Genomic DNA, 19,973 nt, shown 5'->3' with positions numbered 1-19,973 from the left:
CCCCGCCCGCCGAGGTACGCGCGGCTCCCGACCCACACACCGAGCCCTGCGCGCCTGGCTTTGGGGCTCGGCTGCCTTCCTGGCGGGGGCTGCCTTTCGCGCAGATGGTCTGGCGCGCTCGCCGGACTCGGCTGCGTTGGTCTGGGTGCAGAGATTGTGGCGGGGACCCCTGAGAGCCGGGAACCAGACTGCGTGGGCTTGGTGTTGGGGCCGAGGTGGGGGGGACGTCTGTCCGGGTGGTGGACCCGAACGCAAGGGCTGTCCCACGGGGTCTCCGGCTTGCGACGGCGCTGCCACCTCCCCTCCAGTCCCCAGAGTGGGCTGAAGGCATTGGGAGGGGGTTTTCCATGAAAGGGCGCTCCAGGGCCGGGCAGGGGCGAAGGCAGAGGGAGACTCAGGCTCTGTCGCTGTTTGCTTTGCAGCCAGGCCAGATCTACGCGTGCCTTGTCGGTCCCGCAGTCACCCTCCCGACTCCTGGCCGTCAGGTCGATCCGGCCGTCGGCGATGTTTTATTTCCACTGTCCGCCACAGCTAGAGGGTGAGTAAGCGCCGAGCCAGGAGCTGCTCCAAAAGGCCGGCGCCGGCCAGAAAGGGCCATAGCAGCAGCTGGGGCTGGTTGGTGGTTGGGTCCCTGCTCAGCGAGGGGCGCAGCCGCCGGAGGTGGGTAGAGGCGCCTTTGGCCCTCTCCCCACATCCGGCTCCAGCCTTCCACCCCGTCGCCACCTGCCTCTTACCTCCCCCCACCCCCGCACCGGGCCTGGGCGGGTTGGCCCCCGGGCTATGAGCGCTGCCAGGACCAGCGGGTCCTCCCAGCACAGATGCTGGTGTCACGCCTCTAATCTGGGCTCCCCTGCCCAGGGGCCGCATCGATCTTTCACAGCGTTTTGCAAGCATCCCGATAAGCGGCGGTGGACTAGGTGACCCGCAGGGTCCTGGGCCGGATGTGAGCAGGAACCCCCGCTGCCAGGCTGCTCTCACTCCCTGCCCAAGGCCATCTTGCTTGGCCAGGCCAATGTGGCCCTCAGGAGCAGGGTGGCCCTGCTCACCTCTGCCAGAAGTGCCCTGGCATGGCTGCTCCTCTGTGACTCACTGGGTTTCTGACCTCAGATGCTAACCACTTCCCACTCCCAGGGCCAGCCCATGACCAGGGTTTGGGTCTTTGAGGGTCTCCAGTTCTTAGAAGAAATTTCGCTTCAGGATCCTTGGTGTGGTCTCTGCACTGGGTTGTTAGGCGGGGGTAGGTTGGTGAGAAGGAAATAGCTTGGATTTCTGGTCTTGGGGGCTCCCCGGGGGTGGGCCCTCCACACAAGAAGGGGATTTCTATGTATCAGGCAAATGCACAGCCACACACTCTGGCCCTTTAACAGCGCCTTCCTCAGACCAGTAGTCTCAGCCATGGGCTACTAGGACTTATATAACTGGGAGCAGTACCAGGACTTGGCTTTGGCAACCTACTCCTTTGGGGGGTGGGGGTGGGCAGTGAGTGAATTTTGGAGGGGAAGAAATCGAGAAAGGCACGGGGCAGGGCAAAAGGTGGTGAGACACTGGGGGGACCTGAAACATCAGAGCATGCTCCTTCACCTTGCCCTGGTTACCTTGAGCAATAGCTGGCCTCAGCTGGCCAGTGTACACAGGGATTTCAGAAAGTTTGTTTTGTTTTTCCCATGGAAGCTTTTAAGAGTTCAGTAGCATTTTCTAAAGGAGGCTAATGAACACCATGGTTCAAGCCCTGCCAGCCCAATCAGCATTCCTAAGAAGGGAAGGCCAGACACTTGGCTGCATTTCACCTCCTTTTACTTCCAATGACCCATGCAGATGGGCTTTATAAAGGTCTGAGAGGTTCGTCCCCTGACACCTAGGCCTGCAGGGAGATCCTCTGCTTGTGCAGTGGACACACCTTTTCTGCATCTCTGAACCTCAGGTTTGGACTGATTGATACTCGGCAGCCCAGCCTTCCAGTGAAAGTGGGAAGGTTGAGGTTTGGGCATTTAGCAGATGGTGGGCTGCCTGGGTGACTGAAGGGGAAAGCCCAGTCTGCAGGGTGGGTTGCAGAAGTGACCTGGGGAGAGCCCTGGCCAGCCTGTCGTGGCCCCAGCACACTGAGCTGCTTGCTGCCCTCAGCTCAGTTTAGCTCACCTTTCCTTCCCACACCTAGGGCACATCCCACCTCAACGCTTATTCTGATTGCTGTGACCAGAAGAAAAGGAGATGGGTCTTTAAGAACTTTTTTATTCCTCTGCAGATGTGTTTCAAAGGCAGTTTTACAGAAACGGGTGTTTTATTTTAGTTTAGTATTGCTGTGGGGGGAGGTGACCTGCTGCCGATGGAAAGGCTGAGGACAGACCCTTGGAATCTGACTTCTCGTTATTGCCTATCATCTTTTTAATTGTAATTTTTTATTAATCTAGAGAGGCATATAAGAGAAAGCAAAGCATGGCTCATAATCTCCCTTCTCAGATAATTTTGCTGATATTAAACTAGAAAGTATTACATCTACCTGCTTAGGAAATTCAAATAGAACAGAAACTTATACACTGAAAAGTGAAATCCTGCTTCTCTACCTCTTTTTCTAAAGATACTCCTTATTGTTGGTTTCTTGTGATTCCTTCAAGAAAAACATGCTATCACCTGCGTTTACCCTCATTTATGTATTTTTCCTTTATATGTTATGCCTTATTTGTGCTGAGATCATACTGGCACATCATTCAGGACTTTCCTTTTTTCACTTCATAATACAGATTTTGGCGATTTTTCCGGGTCAATGTACGCAGATCTACTGGCTTCTTTTATTATTTTTTAATTTATCTTTTAAATAAATTTATTTACTTATTTGTTTTTATTTTTGGCTTTGTTGGGTCTTTGTTGCTGTGCGTGGGCTTTCTCTAGTTGTGGTGAGTGGGGGCTACTCTTCGTTGTGGTGCGCGGGCTTCTCCTTGTGGTGGCTTCTTTTGTTGCGGAGCCTGGTGCACAAACTCAGTAGTTGTGACACGTGGGCTTAGTTGCTACACAGCATGTGGGATCTTCCCGGGCCAGGTATCGAACCCGTGTCCTCTGCACTGGCAGGCAGATTCTTTTTCTTTCTTTCTTTTTTTTTAATAAATTTATTTATTTATTTATGTTTGGGCATTTAGCAGATGGTGGGCTGCCTGGGTGACTGAAGGGGAAAGCCCAGTCTGCAGGGTGGGTTGCAGAAGTGACCTGGGGAGAGCCCTGGCCAGCCTGTCGTGGCCCCAGCACACTGAGCTGCTTGCTGCCCTCAGCTCAGTTTAGCTCACCTTTCCTTCCCACACCTAGGGCACATCCCACCTCAACGCTTATTCTGATTGCTGTGACCAGAAGAAAAGGAGATGGGTCTTTAAGAACTTTTTTATTCCTCTGCAGATGTGTTTCAAAGGCAGTTTTACAGAAACGGGTGTTTTATTTTAGTTTAGTATTGCTGTGGGGGGAGGTGACCTGCTGCCGATGGAAAGGCTGAGGACAGACCCTTGGAATCTGACTTCTCGTTATTGCCTATCATCTTTTTAATTGTAATTTTTTATTAATCTAGAGAGGCATATAAGAGAAAGCAAAGCATGGCTCATAATCTCCCTTCTCAGATAATTTTGCTGATATTAAACTAGAAAGTATTACATCTACCTGCTTAGGAAATTCAAATAGAACAGAAACTTATACACTGAAAAGTGAAATCCTGCTTCTCTACCTCTTTTTCTAAAGATACTCCTTATTGTTGGTTTCTTGTGATTCCTTCAAGAAAAACATGCTATCACCTGCGTTTACCCTCATTTATGTATTTTTCCTTTATATGTTATGCCTTATTTGTGCTGAGATCATACTGGCACATCATTCAGGACTTTCCTTTTTTCACTTCATAATACAGATTTTGGCGATTTTTCCGGGTCAATGTACGCAGATCTACTGGCTTCTTTTATTATTTTTTAATTTATCTTTTAAATAAATTTATTTACTTATTTGTTTTTATTTTTGGCTTTGTTGGGTCTTTGTTGCTGTGCGTGGGCTTTCTCTAGTTGTGGTGAGTGGGGGCTACTCTTCGTTGTGGTGCGCGGGCTTCTCCTTGTGGTGGCTTCTTTTGTTGCGGAGCCTGGTGCACAAACTCAGTAGTTGTGACACGTGGGCTTAGTTGCTACACAGCATGTGGGATCTTCCCGGGCCAGGTATCGAACCCGTGTCCTCTGCACTGGCAGGCAGATTCTTTTTCTTTCTTTCTTTTTTTTTAATAAATTTATTTATTTATTTATTTATTTATTTTGGCTGTGTTGGGTCTTCATTTCTGTGCGAGGGCTTTCTCTAGTTGCAGCGAGCAGGGGCCACTCTTCATTGCGGTGCACGGGCCTCTCACTGTCGCGGCCTCTCTTGTTGCGGAGCACAGGCTCCAGACGCACAGGCTCAGTAGCTGTGGCTCATGGGCCCAGTTGCTCCGCAGCATGTGGTATCTTCCCAGACCAGGGCTCGAACCCGTGTCCCCTGCATTGGCAGGCAGATTCTCAACAACTGCGCCACCAGGGAAGCCCCGGCAGGCGGATTCTTGACCACTGCACCACCAGGGAAGCCTGACTGGCTTCTTTTAAATAGCTGTGTAGTATTCCATTATATATGGTTCAGAAAGTGCCTACAATTGTGCACTTTGGTTGTTTCCTTTTTTTTTTTTTCTGTTACCATGTAACCAGGAACAATATTCTCACTCCATTTTGGCACACTTTTAAAGTATATTCATAGACTACATACCTGTATGTGCACTTAAAATTTTTGATGGATATTGTCAAATTAACCTCTAATAAGGCTGCACAAATTCATGCTCCTACAAATGGTGAATAGTGTGTACAATTCATTATGCTTTTAACTGTACTGGGTATAATTGTGCAGCTTATTTTTTTAGCAAAAATGTTTTGTTTAATTATTGCAAGGTTTAACATTTTCATAACATTATCAACCATTCTATTTATTCTTAAGTAAGAAGCCTGTTCTCATAATTTCCTCTTTTCTATTAGGTTGTCAATTGTTGTTCTTATTAATTTGATGAACTGTCAGCTTTTTTTAGGATCTAGTTTGACATGCAGTGTTTCACTTAAAGATATTATATGTACACTTTGTGAAAAAATTTGGGACAAGCAGGTAGAAGTTTGTGAGGCTGATTGTGATTTGAGAGCCTCAGAACTTGCATTTCATCCTCACCAGTCAAGTGCTTTGTTTTAAAAGGAAACTGTTTGGTTTCCCACAAAATAATGGAAATAAGACCACTTTGAGGCTGTCCCTTTGAAGTTCCCAATGAGCTGGAGAGAAATATTTGTAACTAGGATTTTGAGGAAGAAAGCAATTTGGATGGGATGGTGGAAGGAGAAGTCTTCACCAGAGAGTGGAGGTCTTGTGACAAAGGATGTGCACTGGGGAGTTGAATAATAAGTAGGAGGGACTCCCTTTAGCAGATAGAATTTTAAAAAGCCAAAGGACCTTGCTTCTTTGGGACTGAGGTCCTTCGGAGGGATGATTCCTGGGCAGTGTCGCTTGCCAGCTCCTTAATGGCGAACATGCAATGATTCTGAGACCGGAGCCCATGGCAGGTACAGCTTTCACTGGCTAATGGGAACTTGCTCATTTGTTTTCCTAAGAAGCCAAGTAAATGGTGGACTGTCAAGTAAACGGTGCACATTTGGAAAATGATCTGAATGCACATTTGGGGCCAAAACTCTGTTGTGGCTTAATCCGAGCTTTGGAGGCTGGCAGGGAGGACTGTGGAAAGGATGCCTTTCTTTTCACAGAAGTGGGAGTAGTGGGTGTTTTAGGAGCCTGGCCAGAGGCTCCTGTTTAAGTCTTCTTGGAATTCAGGACAGTCATTATTGGTGCAGATTTCTTGTTAATTGACATCTATATAACAGATCCACTAGAGTGCTGATGAGCTGTGACCAACAGTATTAATATTCATTTATAAACTTCTTACCTCCTCGTGTCCTGAAGTTCTAGGAGAAAAGTGCTGGGAAAAGCTCCTGGTGATTTCATTCCTCCCCTATCCCCAGCCTTTAATTCTTATTGTTGTAGAAACAAGGGAAAGTAAAATAATAAGTGAGCAAAAGGGAAACGTAGAGGCTTTTATTAAGGGATCAGAGGTAGAAGGGATGAGCTGAAGGCACATTGGACAGAGGTGCAGGCAGCTGGGAGCCAGAGGGCCGATGAAGGCTCCTTCTCAAGTTAGTGACTCTTCCTGGCTCAGAGTCTAGAATTTCACAAGTGGACTTGGTTGTCTAGGGGAGTAAGGTCTCCACTCACCCTATGAAATAGGCATAGTTAGGCCTAAAGTCAGAGATTACTGGGAGAGAGAGAAAGCATGAGAGAGTGAAAAAGAGGGAGCCTTAATAACAGGAGCAGAGAAAGATGCTTTAGGACAGACAGGGCTCCGTCTGGGTGGGATGGGTCACTGAGTGAGTGTGCATGGCAGGGGCTCAGTGTGAAGACTGGGGGGCCCTGTGCTCAGGCTGATCCAGTTTGCTCCCTGCAGGCACTGCACCCTTTGGCAACCACTCTACAGGAGATTTCGATGATGGGTTTCTGCGGAGAAAACAGCGCCGGAACCGGACCACGTTCACTCTTCAGCAGGTAATGATGTTCCCCTTCTGAGAGCCATCCACTTCCTGCCTCCAAAATAATCAGAGTTTGAGCAGCTCTTCTTTGTCTTTTAAAATAAAGCCAACTAATCATGTTAACTGGATCTTTCTGTTTTCTTGAACAACTTATGTGTCAAGGAATCTGTCTGGGGAGAGGGCAGAGGACTGTGACGTTATGATCCCAGATAGTCAGTGAAGAGGCAATGATGACGGCGCCCTTTTGTCTCAAGTTGATAGTTTGGGGAACATTTCCACATCAGCAATACAGCAACATCATTTCAACTTCGAAATAACCTTCTGAGGAAGGCAGGTCAGGTGTTCTCATCCCCAGTAGATAACTGAGAAAACCGGGGCCCAAGAGGTTGACTGATTTGTAGAAGGTATTGTCATCCATAAGTGGAAGGGCTACAAGTGGAACCTTGATATTGTGTTTCCAGGGCCGGGGCTCCTTGCCTTAGATCCGTTTGTCTCCCAGAGCACACTGGAGCAGAAACCCTAGGCAGTTTCTATGGGACTGACCCAATGAGGGCTTCTGCAGGTTGATTCTGTTCTTCCAAGCTCTATAATGAAAGCTGCGTGGGTTGCACTTTAAATGTAAATGCATACAGATGTTTGTGCCTCTCTTATTTCTACCTCTTGGGGTAGCACTGAGGTTGTTAGTAAGTCTTAGCTCCCAAGTCTTCCGCGGTTGAAATTTTAATTCTGTGGGATCTTTTCAAAGAGCATTTTTCTCCCTCTCCTTCCCCTACTTGATCTGTGAAACTGCTTTCTCACCACACATAGCAAATTTGAAATACGCATCTGCTTCCTCTCACCTAGCCACATCCTCTCACCAGGAAATTTTTTTTTTTCCTTTTACCAGCTGGAAGCTCTGGAGGCAGTTTTTGCCCAAACACACTACCCTGATGTCTTCACCAGAGAAGAGCTAGCCATGAAAATCAACCTCACAGAAGCCAGAGTGCAGGTAAACCTTCTTTTTAATTATTTAACTCTCTAATATTAAAACTGGCAAACTTTTTTTTTTTTTTTGACATCATGACTGCAGAGTGCACATTTGGCCAAAGAAAGCAAATGAAGACTATCTGTCATTTTCATGATGCACTTTAATAACATCAACATAATGTGGAATATTAGATTAGGTTGATTAATCGGTCATTCATAATTAACTAGTGATAATGTTCTACACTAATTTGTCCGCGTCTCTAAGGTACTAAATTACATCAATGCACATCCATTTCCTTGCTTTGGAAAAAAAAAAAAAAAGAGCTGAGATGCTATTCTCAAAGCAGCTCTGACCGCTGTGGGGTAAGGCCGGTCAATTGCAGAGAACTGTGTTTTCATATGGGAACAGAGTAAGATCTGCTTTCCAGAAATTGCATCATGTCCAACTTTTCCCCAGCACGCGGACTCTTTCAGTGAAGTGGTCCGAAGAACATGGGCAATTTAAAAATCTTTAAATGGCAGCAGCAAAAGGGCTGCCTCAGAGCCGAGTGTGGCCCGTGGTGACTGTCTCTAAGCAGGATTTCTTTTTAGAAGCTACACGGTGATTACGTCTAAGTGCACAAACCCGTTGAGCCCAGCAGATGTGCCCGAACGCAGGAGGAACAGATTCGCAGCAGCGCCTCTCCGGGCGAGCTATTCTTTGAGCACAATTATATATTCATTTTATTAATGGGGTTTCCTCCATGCTGTTTCTGTTCTTTTTTATGTAGGGGCTTGGGGTTAAGACTATGCAAAGATCTAATTGTAGGAAATATAATAGTTTGCTTTCGGTTCCCCTGGGTCATGTTAGTATCTCTTAAAAACCTATGGCTGAAGAGAGATAATGGAATTCTGAACAGTAAATTGGGGGTTGTAAACAAATTATTTCCCCTATAATCAGATTATGTGATCCTGATTATTAAATCTGAACATGAATCATTGGTCATATGCGGGCAAATTAAACTGATTATTATTTGGAAATGAAAATCTCCTTTGGCCAGGATGCCGTTTATCCTTTCTTTTTTTAATGCCAGCTTGCCAATAGCTGCCTAAAGACTGAACTGCAAATTGAGATAAATGGCACAATTATTGAGCATTCAGAAGTGGAAGATCATAACTTCTCCCTGAAAGGTGCAAGGGTGAGATAGGGGTGGTGACAATTAAAGCTGGGAATTGTTGTTCGGGCTATTGTTGGCTATTATGCAAACAGACAATGGCTGTGAAGCATTTGTTTAGTGAGACTCCATGTGGGGACACGGCTTTGGTGGCGGGAAGGGTGTTTACATTTATACCCCTTGCTCATTCAAATATGATTAATGTTCTATAAAGCAGGGTCTTAATCGAAGCTGATGTTGTCAAACAATAACTAAATAGGGAAATAAACGACTCCATCATGCTCTTTCCTCAGAAGCAGGCGAACTGTCAGTGCAAAGTCATTAAAATATGATAATGAAAAATAGCTCAATTAAATGTTGTTATAGCTGTGACCTTCATTCAATTAAGACGCCAGAAAGTGTCTGCATTTTGCTTTGCATTTAACTGCCCTAAATTTAGAATATAGATAAAATCATTATTCAGTGGTTGCTGATATGTGCAATTAAAAACCAACTAGATTAAAAAGAAAGAAAGAAACCCAGTTAAAGGAGAATGAAAATTCAGAGGTGGGGTGAGCCTGAAGACCGAGGCTCTCTCCTGGGCCAGTCTGCTGACAGGCAAGGAGAGGATGCCCAGGGGAATAGGAGGGAGGTCTAGACAAGCCCTGTTTTTTTCTTTCTTTTTTTTTTTTAAAGCCAGGAATTATCTTCCAGGAGAGAGGGGGAAGAGGTTTAGCTGCACGGAGTAAAGAGCAGCAGGATTTCACTGACCTCTGGGAACACCTTGGGCCCAGGCTGCCTGACTGCCCTGAGGCTGTCCTGCAAATGCGATCTTGGTCTCTAAGGTTTAAAGAATTCCACACCCGCCTCTAAGAAGGCACTCAGAGCAGGTGAATCACAAGCTGCCTCCTAACCTGAGGATGGTGGAGATAATAACACTAGCTAATGTTCACCAAGTGATTGATTGCTGTGTGCCAGGCACTGTGCTTAGTATTTTGCATGCATCTCCATTAAATTTCCTAACCATGCTTGGGGGTGGCTGTTATTATTACTCTCAGACAATTTGGATTATGGTACCCAGCCAAGCCACTGGGCTTCAAATTGTGGATCTGCCACTTAGCACTTGGATGACCTCAGGCAAGTTAATTAAACTGTCTGTGCTTAGTTTTCTCATCTGTAAAGTGGGGGTAGTAGAACTACCTGCCTTAAAGGATTGCAGTGGATTCTAAACCAGATTCACCGGGGTCCAGAATTCTCAGCCAGGACTGACTCCAGAGTCAGTGTTTCTAGTGGATGGTCATGAACTTGCCGTGATGCGTCAGTGTTAAATCACATGTATGCGGCCAGACACACTCCGGCCAAACCTGCTGGATGAGAGAATGAGTATTTTTTGATGAGGGAACCCCAGGGTAGTGTTTTACAAACTGCTCTGATGATGAATCCCCCCTCTCCCCGTAGGAAACACATTTCACATCAAATAAGTGTACTTGCATACACTGAGAATTTCCACAAGAGAGTACTTTTATCCTTACTGTGGGCAGTGCATTTGGATACTTTCTATGATTTCACACTCATTAAAAAATGCCGGGGGCTTCCCTGGTGGCGCAGTGGTTGAGAGTCCGCCTGCCGATGCAGGGGACACGGGTTTGTGTCCCGGTCCGGGAGGATCCCACATGCCGCGGAGCGGCTGGGCCCGTGAGCCATGGCTGCTGAGCCTGCGCTTCCGGAGCCTGTGCTCCGCAACGGGAGAGGCCACAGCAGTGAGAGGCCCGCGTACCGCAAAAAGAAAAAAAAAAAAAAAAGCCTGTCACACCTTCGACTCTGATTTTCTGACCCACCCATGAGTCTGAAGCTGCAATTCGGAGGGCACTGCTTTGCTAGATCTTTAGAGAGAGGAGGCTGTGCTCCCGCACACCTACTGCAGGGGAGCCATGAGCCGGGGGCACGGGGACCAGGCACTTGGGTTTAGGTTGCCTCCTTCTGTCTGATTTTCTGCCTCTGTTGGGTGTGTGCTTCCTTCGGGGACTCAGGTTTGGTTCCAGAACCGAAGAGCCAAATGGAGGAAAACGGAGAGAGGGGCCTCGGACCAGGAGCCAGGAGCCAAGGAGCCCATGGCAGAGGTGACGCCACCGCCTGTGAGGAATATCAACTCCCCGCCCCCTGGGGACCAGGCCAGGAGCAAGAAGGAGGTCCTGGAGGCCCAGCAGAGGTGAGGCTGGCTGAACCCAGGGCCTGGAGGGCTGGCGGGCACCCAGGATTGGGAACTCAGTGTGTCATTTTCCTTCACTGCCAGCCTGGGGCGAACTGTCGGTCCCACAGGGCCTTTCTTCCCCTCTTGCTTGCCGGGAACCCTCCTGAATACGGCCACGTACGCCCAGGCCCTGTCACACGTTGCTTCCCTGAAAGGTGAGTTTGGGCTCTGCTGCCTGCTGGTGCGGGGCGGGGGCTCTGCCTGCCTGCACCGCCTCCAAGGGGATCATGGAGATGGTTTGCCTCTTCTGTTTTCTTGGGCGGGCCCATCCTTGCACCTGGGGCTGGTGTAGCTCCTTTTCTCCTCTCAGTCACAGCCAGGGTCATGAACAGCATCTGTTTCCACACATGCTATCTTGTTTGCCTTCTGCGTGGCCTGAGAATGAGGGTGATGTCATCTCACTGCACCAGCTGCGGAATTGGTTGAGAGAGGGCTGTTTCAGGAGGGCCGTTGCATGTTCACAGACTGCCGCCTCCTGTCGGTACCAGTTTTAGGTGCTAGTTTGCAGCTCGTGGGTGAGGCCTGCGATGCACCGTTGTCCCAGCTCGTGAGGACCCTCCCCATATGTGCAGCCTCCCCACCTGCCTTCCCTGGGGCCTCCTGATGTTAAGGGTTAGGATTTGTGGTTTTCTAAGATTTGCTGTCTTCTCAAAGGCTGTGGTTGTCTGAAGGATGGAAACTATTTGGGGCATTTTTGTCAGGCCCAGAGAGAAGGACTCTGGTGGGGCTGTCCTTTGGGGGTTTCTGGGTCAACCCTACTGGATGAATGGGTCTATCCAGTGTCTTTCAATTCTTGGCCCCAAACTCTCTCTTCCTGTGAGGAGACCAAGGAGCTGTGCTGGCCGGGAGCAGGGCTGGGCCCCAGAGTTCATCTGGGACAGTGAGTGTTAGTGTTGGGGTTTGTCTGTCACAGCGGGTCTGGGAGATGGGGGTGCAGGTGCGGGCTGTAGGCTTTTTCCCCATAATAGGCAGTGGGAGAGGCCCTCCTAGGATGTTTCCTGTGTGCTCTGTTTTAGGGTCTGGGGTCTTCTGCCCTCGAGAGGTTCCCCCTCCTGCAGGTTGGTCTCGCACGTGCGTGTGCACATGGGCGTGCGTGCGCACACACACACACACGCACACGCACACTGGCAATCTGCATTGCAAATGTAGTTTCTGGAGCCTGAATAAGGGCATGATGGAGCCTCTCTAGGGAATCTCAGAAGGGGGAGAAGGGTGTTCTACGCACAGAGAACAACACGTGCAGAGTGCCAGGAACAGGAAGAGGAACCAGGCTTGTCTGGAGAACGGCTGGAATGTTGGGTGCCCACAGGAGAGTGCCCAGAGATAAGGTGGAGGGGCCAGAGCTCGCAGGCCTTGGAGGCCGCACTCCCGCATTTGGATTTTCCACCGTAGCAGGTGGGACCCTGAGGCCTGGAGCCACTTCTGAGTGGTCCAGGCAGCTGGGCAAGTCGCCGTGCTCAGATGGCCGGTGTGGGTTGATGAGGTTCAGCTCCATCCAGCTCTGCACCCTGTGCCCTGAGAGTGCTCCCTTCAGCTCCAGGGTCTGTGTGCTCCAGGGGCCAAGTAGAGCCCCCTGCCACAGAGCATCCTTGGGACGTATTCACAGACACAATAGGCTGAGGGGGCACTGTGAAGATGGGGTCCCAATTGGAAGGGGCTTCCAGGAGGAGATTACCACTGGGACTTTGGTATCATTCAAGGAGCTGCTCTGGGCAGAAGAGCAATCCTGTGTCCATCTATGAAATCCTCTCTGCTTTGGTGAGGCCCAGCTCAGTTCCTGAGAGTAACCATCTCTTTTATCAATGTTCTCTGCTTGCCCCACTCCAGCCTCACGAGTTGAAGGTGAATCCCATGTCTCTTCGCTGGGGCAGTTGGGAGGGGTCTGGGGCAAAGCCCAGGCCCTGCTGGAGGCCTGAGGTGGCTGAACGAGTGGAGAGAGGGCCGGGCTGCTGGCAGGGAGGGTGGGAGTGCCTGCCTGCCACTGAGAGGCTGAAGGCGCTGATAAGAGGGAGACAGAGGACAGAGCAGAAGGAAGCAGGGCTGGTGGGAGGGGCAGGTAAATCTGTCATTCTCCTCTTCCTTTCCTCGTATGTACTCCCCCAACCCCAGCACTTCCCTTGGGGCCTGACCTGTGCCTGCTTCGCTGGAAACAGACTTTCCTTTGATGGAGGGATGGGGCGTTGGGGTGTCAGGATTCGGCAGAAGTGATGGAAATCACAGTGTGCTCACCAAACCAGGGCACGTCTTTGTGCCTTGTGGTGGCGCTTGCTCGGGAAGCTTGCACATCCCCACTGGAAGGTCTTCCTGGCTACGATCAGGGACACGAGGTGCGCTGGGGCATGTGACACACTCTGATAGCTCCAGAGCCAGGCAGGCGATGAGCGAAGCGAGTATGTGTGGGCTTTGTCTTCGCTCCCCCAGATACGCAGCTGTCTTGGTCTGTACGTCATTCTCCCACTTGTGAGAAAGGGGTGGGGAAAAGGCACGTTTCTCTACGTCAGAAGCAGTTATGCGAGGAGCACACTAAGGGGCTCCCTGAGATTCGGCAGAGGTGGGCTGGGGAGCATTTGTCAGCCGATGGTGGCCAAGTGGGTCTGTGGACCCTACATTGCCAGAACTATTGAAATTTCAGGAGAAGCTGGAAATCTGGATTTTTATTTGAAATAGTCCCATCTTTGGCTCTTTTGACGCGCAGGCTCAGCGGCCATGGCTCACGGGCACAGACGCTCCGCGGCATGTGGGATCTTCCCGGACCGGGGCACGAACCCGCGTCCCCGGCATCGGCAGGCGGACTCTCAACCACTGCGCCACCAGGGAAGCCCAAAGTAGTCCCATCTTTTAAATGTGATCTCCAAGTCTTTGGGCCAAATGGGTGCCTCATTGGTCAGACCAGCCTGCGGACTGCCTTTCTGTGGGGGGCACTTCTCCGCCACCCCTCCCATCTCTGCTTTCTGTGTTCTTCTTGCTGCATTTGTAGCTCCTCCTCAGGCCTCCCCCGGCAAAGTTCCCCTCCTGTAGCTCATCCTGACCCCTTTACCCACCAAGGCCCTTGCTATCTGGCCCCTCTGAGCAGCTGGATGTTTAGTCTCTGGCAAGCTAAGTGGTGTTGGAAAGGGAGGGAAATGAGTGATTATTGAAAACCTTTTCTGTCCTCTGCCCGGTGGTCTCACGTGTGGTCCCGTTTAATTCTCACGGTAGAGGAGGGTAGTAAACGATGTATCAGGGAGGCTCCAGAGCTGCACAGCAGGTCAGTGGAGCTGGGATGGCTTTGCGATAACAGCTGGCATTGGTTGGGGTATCTTTGCTTTCTAAGAGTGCCTGACCCTGTGAGGTGGCAGCACAGCCTCGCTCTAGTCCAGGTGGGCTTGGTCGTCCTTGGAGGTGTGCTTGGGGGACCTGCCTCTGCCTCAGAACCTGGGGTAACAAGCATGTACCTGCAAGTCAGGTTCTGGATGCCCCGGGATTCAACTCTCGATTGTTTTCCAGAACATTTGTTAAGTGGTTTGAGGCCTACATCTTCCAGACTCTTGCAGCCTACGTCTTCTTCTCTGAGGGTTCCCCAGCTACAGAAGTTAAGTGCATGGCCCAGTTTAGGCCCAAGAGAGGAGCAATCCCAATTTTCTAGGCCTGGCTCAGTGCCCGGACCTCTGGGCTGTGACCTGGCCTCCCTTTCCTGAGTTCACCCCCAGAGGTGGCTGGGCGGCCAGGTGCTGGCAGAGCTGGTGACCTGAGCTCTGCTTCCAGGGGCCTCTGGCCAACAAGGGGGCCCCCTCAGCAAGCTGCGAGGAGCTTCATGCACGTGTGTGCTAGAAGGCACACACCTGGGCTTCCATACCCATCCGTCTTTTTACAAATGAGAAGCTGAGGTTCTCAGAGGGAAAGCCACTTGCTCACAGGTCACTCATATCAGCGAGGTCTCCCCTTTGAGATCTAGGCTGATCTCCACAGGATCCTGGTGTGCTCTTTCCTCCAGGCATGATTTATTCATTCATTCCTCTGGGTGGGCACCTGTTGGTAGGGACTTTTGACCCCCACCCTGCTTCTGCCTGGCAAGTGAGGACAGCTGGCGGTCCACTGGACATGAGCCCTGGGGGAAGAATCTGGACTCACCCAGAGCCCAGAACCATTGTGAGCTGAGCACCACAGCCCCTTCCAGCCCAGAGATCCCAACCCACTTCTCCAGGCCTGAGGCAACTTGCAAATCATCCCCAAGAAAGAATCAAAGTGAATTTCAGCTGCTGGACTCAAACCAGTGTTCAAGTTTCCTTCCCCAGGCTTTGTGGTCCTAGTGGGATCATATGGTCCTGGACTAAAGACAGCAGGTGTCCTGGAGAGGCCACCACTATTCTGGCCCTGCCCCAGACAGCACTCTCGGTGTCGTTCCTGAGACTCCAGCCCTGAGACTCCAGACCAGGGCTTGAGGATCCAAGCCAAGGCTGAGCTGTGCTACAGCAGCACCTGGCCTGGGTGTGAGGGGAATCTGGGCTCCCAGTGCCCCGGCAGGATCAGTTCTCCCTGGGGGCACATGGAGCCTCCCAGCGAGTGGTCCCAGAGCTAACTGCCTGCAGAGCATTCTATAGAGTTACAAGTCGAAGGACTCTGAGTTGGGGGTCCTGGTCTTTCGGTTCTAGGTGTTGTTGTGACAGATGTGAAGTCTCTTCCGGGGAAACATTGAGAGAGCCTCCAGGTGTGTTTGTAGGGAAGCCTGGGGGTTGTTGAGACATGGTTTGCTGAATTCCTTTGAGTACCGGTCCTTGAAGTCCTTAGGTCCTCTAAGTAGTTGTTGAATTCACTTCCCTGGAAACACTTTGGCTTTGAATGTGCTCTGAAAACAAGGGCATTCTTGGAATATTGGCTATCAGCTCCTGCAGCAGGTGGCACTGGGGGGAGAAATAGGGCAAGCAGGGACAGATCGGGGTGCTGGATATAGAGGGAATGTGCTGGCGGGGGGATGCCCAAGAAACTGGACTCCCAGAGCACAGAGCTGTGGGGTGTCGTCAAGCCCTGCCGCCAATGTGAACGGCCAGGTGGGCTGGGCCCTGGCAGCTCCATGACTGTGGCCCAGAACATGCTGGTGGATCTAGACTCTGCTTTTTTATTTTTAGATTGTGGGGGAAGTGGCCCAGAAAAGCTGAAGAGGAACAGGTCGCTCAGCCGCTTTGCTGAGCTTTAGCACCGAGACTGAGAATTCAGTAGCAGATTATGGTTTTCTTAGGAAATTAGAGGCCCTAATTTTCATTCCCTGGAGACACCTGTTGAAGGCAGGGGCCTGGGTTCGGAAGCAGCTCGAGAGCTAGGGAAACCAAGATGAGGCTGGAAATGACCCCTGGCTTGGGAAAATCTGCACAGCTCAGAACTGCCACAGCACACACTGAGCTGGCTTGGCAGTTCTGCCTCAGGCCAAGGGGTGAGGGCAGAGGCCTTCCGGAGCTTTGCCCTCTGCCACATCCTGTGCTGGGGGACTGTGCTCCGCTGCCAGGTCCCCAGGCTTGGGCAGGTGGCTGAGATGCAGCTCTGGGGCTGGAGCCCTGGGGACACCTATTCAGCAGGTTCAGTGTTGGGGCATGTGGGTGGGGGTGTTCACAGAGGGATGGGTCTGGCTAGGTCAGCAAGGCTGCTCAAGCAATCGGGAGCCTGGGAAGGGTGGGAGGTGGGGCCAGCGCCCTTGAAGGACAGGAGGTTATGGCCCCTTCAGGGTGGCTGGGTAAGCAGAGTGTCTATATGTAGAGGTGGGGCAGACTTGCCTCCACGCTCTGCTGGGCAGGGAGATGTGGATGGGCATTGGGCTGTGCCCATCAGAGGGGGCCAGAAAACTGCCCACCAGCGACAGAGCCAGGTAACTGAAAACCAGGCACTTGTGGAAATTTCCTCCTTTAATTATCCTTTAATTATCAAGCAGACAACTAGCACAGTAGCATTGAGCAAGGGCTCTGGATGTCCTGCCTGGTGTGAATCCTCATTCTTCCATTCTCTGGCCATGTAAGTCTTGAGTTAAGTACTGAGAATCTCTACTTCTGCTTCTTCATCTGTAAATTGGGGATCTTGACCATCACAGGACTGGATTTATAGGACCAAATGGGGAGAGTGTGAGTTGGATCAGTGGGAGGTGTGAGTCAACACCGTTATTATTAATCAGATTCCTCCATTCTCATTTTCAAGTCACTGGGTCCCACTCATCTTTAAAAGACCAAGTGAAATGTCTTTTCTCCCAAACTTCTCCCATTTTTCTGAACTGTATCGCTGCTGACATTCACCTTTTCCTCATAACCCCTCGTTCTGATTTTTGGCTGTGATGGGAGCTCCTTCCCGTCCCTGGTAGGATTTGCTAGTCAGGGCATCCATTCCTTCCCTGGGGCTTCATGCAGCCAGTGATGTGCTTTGTACTCTGGGGTGGTCAGAGAGGGCTCATCCTGGCCAGGCATGCAGTCAGTTTGTTTCCTGATTGAGTGTTCCACGGAAACTTAAAAATAAAAAGGCAGTGGGACCCTACCCCATGAAGTCAGGGTTTGCATAACAATAATGGGTGTCCAGAGAAAAAGCCTTTGCAACACAAAGAGCTTTCCTACACTGTCTTAATGGCCAGTCTCCTGTTCACAATTCATTAATGCAGAGGAGGTTATTAATGGCCGAGGGAAGCGCTTGGGTTTGTTCCGGGGAAGTGCTGGCCACAGAACGGGCCACAGTCAGCGGAGGCCTTCTCCCTGGTGCACTTGGCCCAGCTGCCTCTAACCTGTGATTCAGAGAGCTGGGTGTGAGGTGGAAACTCATTACGGCTGCCAGGGGAGAGCTTTCATGACTCAGTCCGCGCTCATGCCCAGGAGTCACAGCCACTCTCCCCGGCTGGGCGGGGCATCACGGCTGACCTTCCATTGGCTCCTGGCGAGGCCAGATGGCTCCTGTGGTCCCACATGAGGCCCAGGCAGGGAGGAATCTGGAGGCACACACACCTGGTCCCACCTCCATAGCTGAGCTCCATCCATGCAGGCCTCGGAAGCCGTGAGGACTGACGGAGATGTCCTGACACACAGTGGGTGCTCAGTCAATGCTAGCAATCAGAGTAGCAGTCCTGGGCCTGCATCATGTGTGTGAGGACGAGCAGGCAGGCGAGGGGCAGGGTGTCCAGTGCTGGGAAAGGGTCTGGTCATGTCCTTCTTGAGAGCATGGTCCCTTAGTTACCCAAGAATGTGCCCTCCTGGCTTCACGTTGGCGTTGGCCCTTGGGCTTCCAGGCCAGGGTAAAGTGTCCAGAGTCTGAGACTGGAAGGGCTTTATTGGCCAATGAACATTTGCCCACCAGGGCTAAACTCAGAGCCGGAGGCAGCCTCTTCCTCCTTCAAGTCCCCTGGAAACATTTTCCCCCTAATTCTCTTAATCACTTTTTTCTGTGCTGTGATTAAAGAAAAAAAAAATCACAATCTTAATAAACAATTAAAATTGTTTTATTATGAAATGTGTTAATCAAAAACTCAGAAAACATGCATCTAGAACTTAATGAATGATTTTAAGCACCCATGTGCTACCCTTCCTTTGGAACTATGCCTGCACCCCAGAAGCCCCCAAATCCCTGTGCCCCTTTCTACTAATGTCACTTTTCTTCCCCCTAAAGGAAAGCACTATGCTGACTTTTATGGTAATGCAGCTTTGCCGACCACCTGTGTAGGCATTCAGAAATGCTACTGTCTAGTCTGAACTTTTTTGAACTGTACATGTGTATACATATAAATGGAATCATACAGGTTGTATTTTTCGTGCCTGGCTACTTTGACTCGGCATTATGTTTGGGAGATTTATCCATGTAATTAGGTTTAGCTGTCAATTCTTAACGATATTCTGTGTACATGCTCAGATCATCTGCAGATAAAGACGGTTTGCCTCTCCCTTTCCAATCCTTATACAGTCATCCCTGGGTATCTGTAGGGGATTGGTTCCAGGATGACCTCCGCGACTCCCCATACCAAAACCCACCCATCCTAAGTCCCTTATACAAAATGTGGTAGTATAATGAATGCAGTTGGCCCTCCATATCCGTGGGTTTCATATCCCTGGATTCAACCAACTGGCGGATTGATTTCAATTGGTTGGTTGGATCTGGGGATGCGAAACCTGCAGATACAGAAGGGCAGACTATAGCTTTTATTTCTCTCTCTATTTTTTTTTTTGCGGTACGCGGGCCTCTCACTGTTGTGGCCTCTCGCGTTACAGAGCACAGGCTCCGGACGCGTAGGCTCAGCAGCCATGGCCCACGCATGGGCCCAGCCGCTCCGCAGCATGTGGGATCCTCCTGGACCGGGACACGAACCGATGTTCCCTGCATCGGCAGGCGGACTCTCAACCACTGCGCCACCAGGGAAGCCCTATTTCTCTCTTTTTTTTTTGTCTGGCTGTGCTGGCCATAACCTCTAGTACAGTACTGAATAGAAGTGGTGATAATAGGCATCCTTGCCTTGTTTTTATTTTTTTCAATAACAGATTTATTGAAATACAATTCACATACCATACCATTCATCCATTAAAATGTACAACTCAGTGATTTTTAGTGTAGTCAAGAGTTGGGAAACCATCACTACAATCGACCTTAGAAAATTGTCATCACCCCAGACCTATTAGCAGTCAGTCCCCATTTCCCCCAACCCTCCTTGCCCCAGGTTACCACTAGTATTTCTGTCTCTATAGATTGTGGACACTTCTGCTACTGCCATTGTGGATATCTCATTGAATGGAATCCTACAATATCTGGTCTTTGTGACTGATCCTTGGCTTATGCCCTGTTCTTGATCTCAGGGGGAAGCTCTCACAGTGTCACAATTGTGTTTGCTGTCTGCCTTTTTATTTTTAAGATGCCCTTTATCAAGTGAAGATATTTTTCTCTTGCCCTAGTTTTCTGAGAGTTGTATTTTAATTATTATTTTAAAAAATCATGAATATAAGTGGATGTTGAATTTCATCGAATACTTTTTCTGCTGCTGTTGAGACAATCACATGATTTTTCTTTCTCAGTATATGAATACAGTAAATTACACTGATATTGTTTAAT

At 49.9% G+C, this 19,973-nt stretch overlaps 1 protein-coding gene across 1 annotated transcript in view; it reads left to right on the top strand.

The window, feature by feature from the left end:
* The first annotated feature begins 6 nt into the window (after positions 1 to 6).
* The window catches only part of DRGX (dorsal root ganglia homeobox), a 33,940-nt gene continuing 13,973 nt past the window's right edge, over positions 7 to 19,973 (top strand). Inside the window, exons 1-6 of the mRNA XM_007446237.1 lie at positions 7 to 14; positions 423 to 538; positions 6,509 to 6,606; positions 7,477 to 7,578; positions 10,720 to 10,898; positions 10,983 to 11,095. Of these exons, the coding sequence (XP_007446299.1) occupies positions 505 to 538; positions 6,509 to 6,606; positions 7,477 to 7,578; positions 10,720 to 10,898; positions 10,983 to 11,095 (526 nt within the window). The 5' untranslated portion in view covers positions 7 to 14; positions 423 to 504. The remainder of the gene's footprint in view (positions 15 to 422; positions 539 to 6,508; positions 6,607 to 7,476; positions 7,579 to 10,719; positions 10,899 to 10,982; positions 11,096 to 19,973) is intronic.

The sequence above is a fragment of the Lipotes vexillifer genome, unplaced genomic scaffold (genome assembly GCF_000442215.2).
Source record: "Lipotes vexillifer unplaced genomic scaffold, Lipotes_vexillifer_v1.1 scaffold1143, whole genome shotgun sequence".
NCBI classification, from domain to species: Eukaryota; Metazoa; Chordata; class Mammalia; order Artiodactyla; family Lipotidae; genus Lipotes; species Lipotes vexillifer.
The sequence above is the reverse complement of the archived record's forward strand: the minus strand, read 5'-3'. Positions and strand labels throughout refer to the sequence as shown.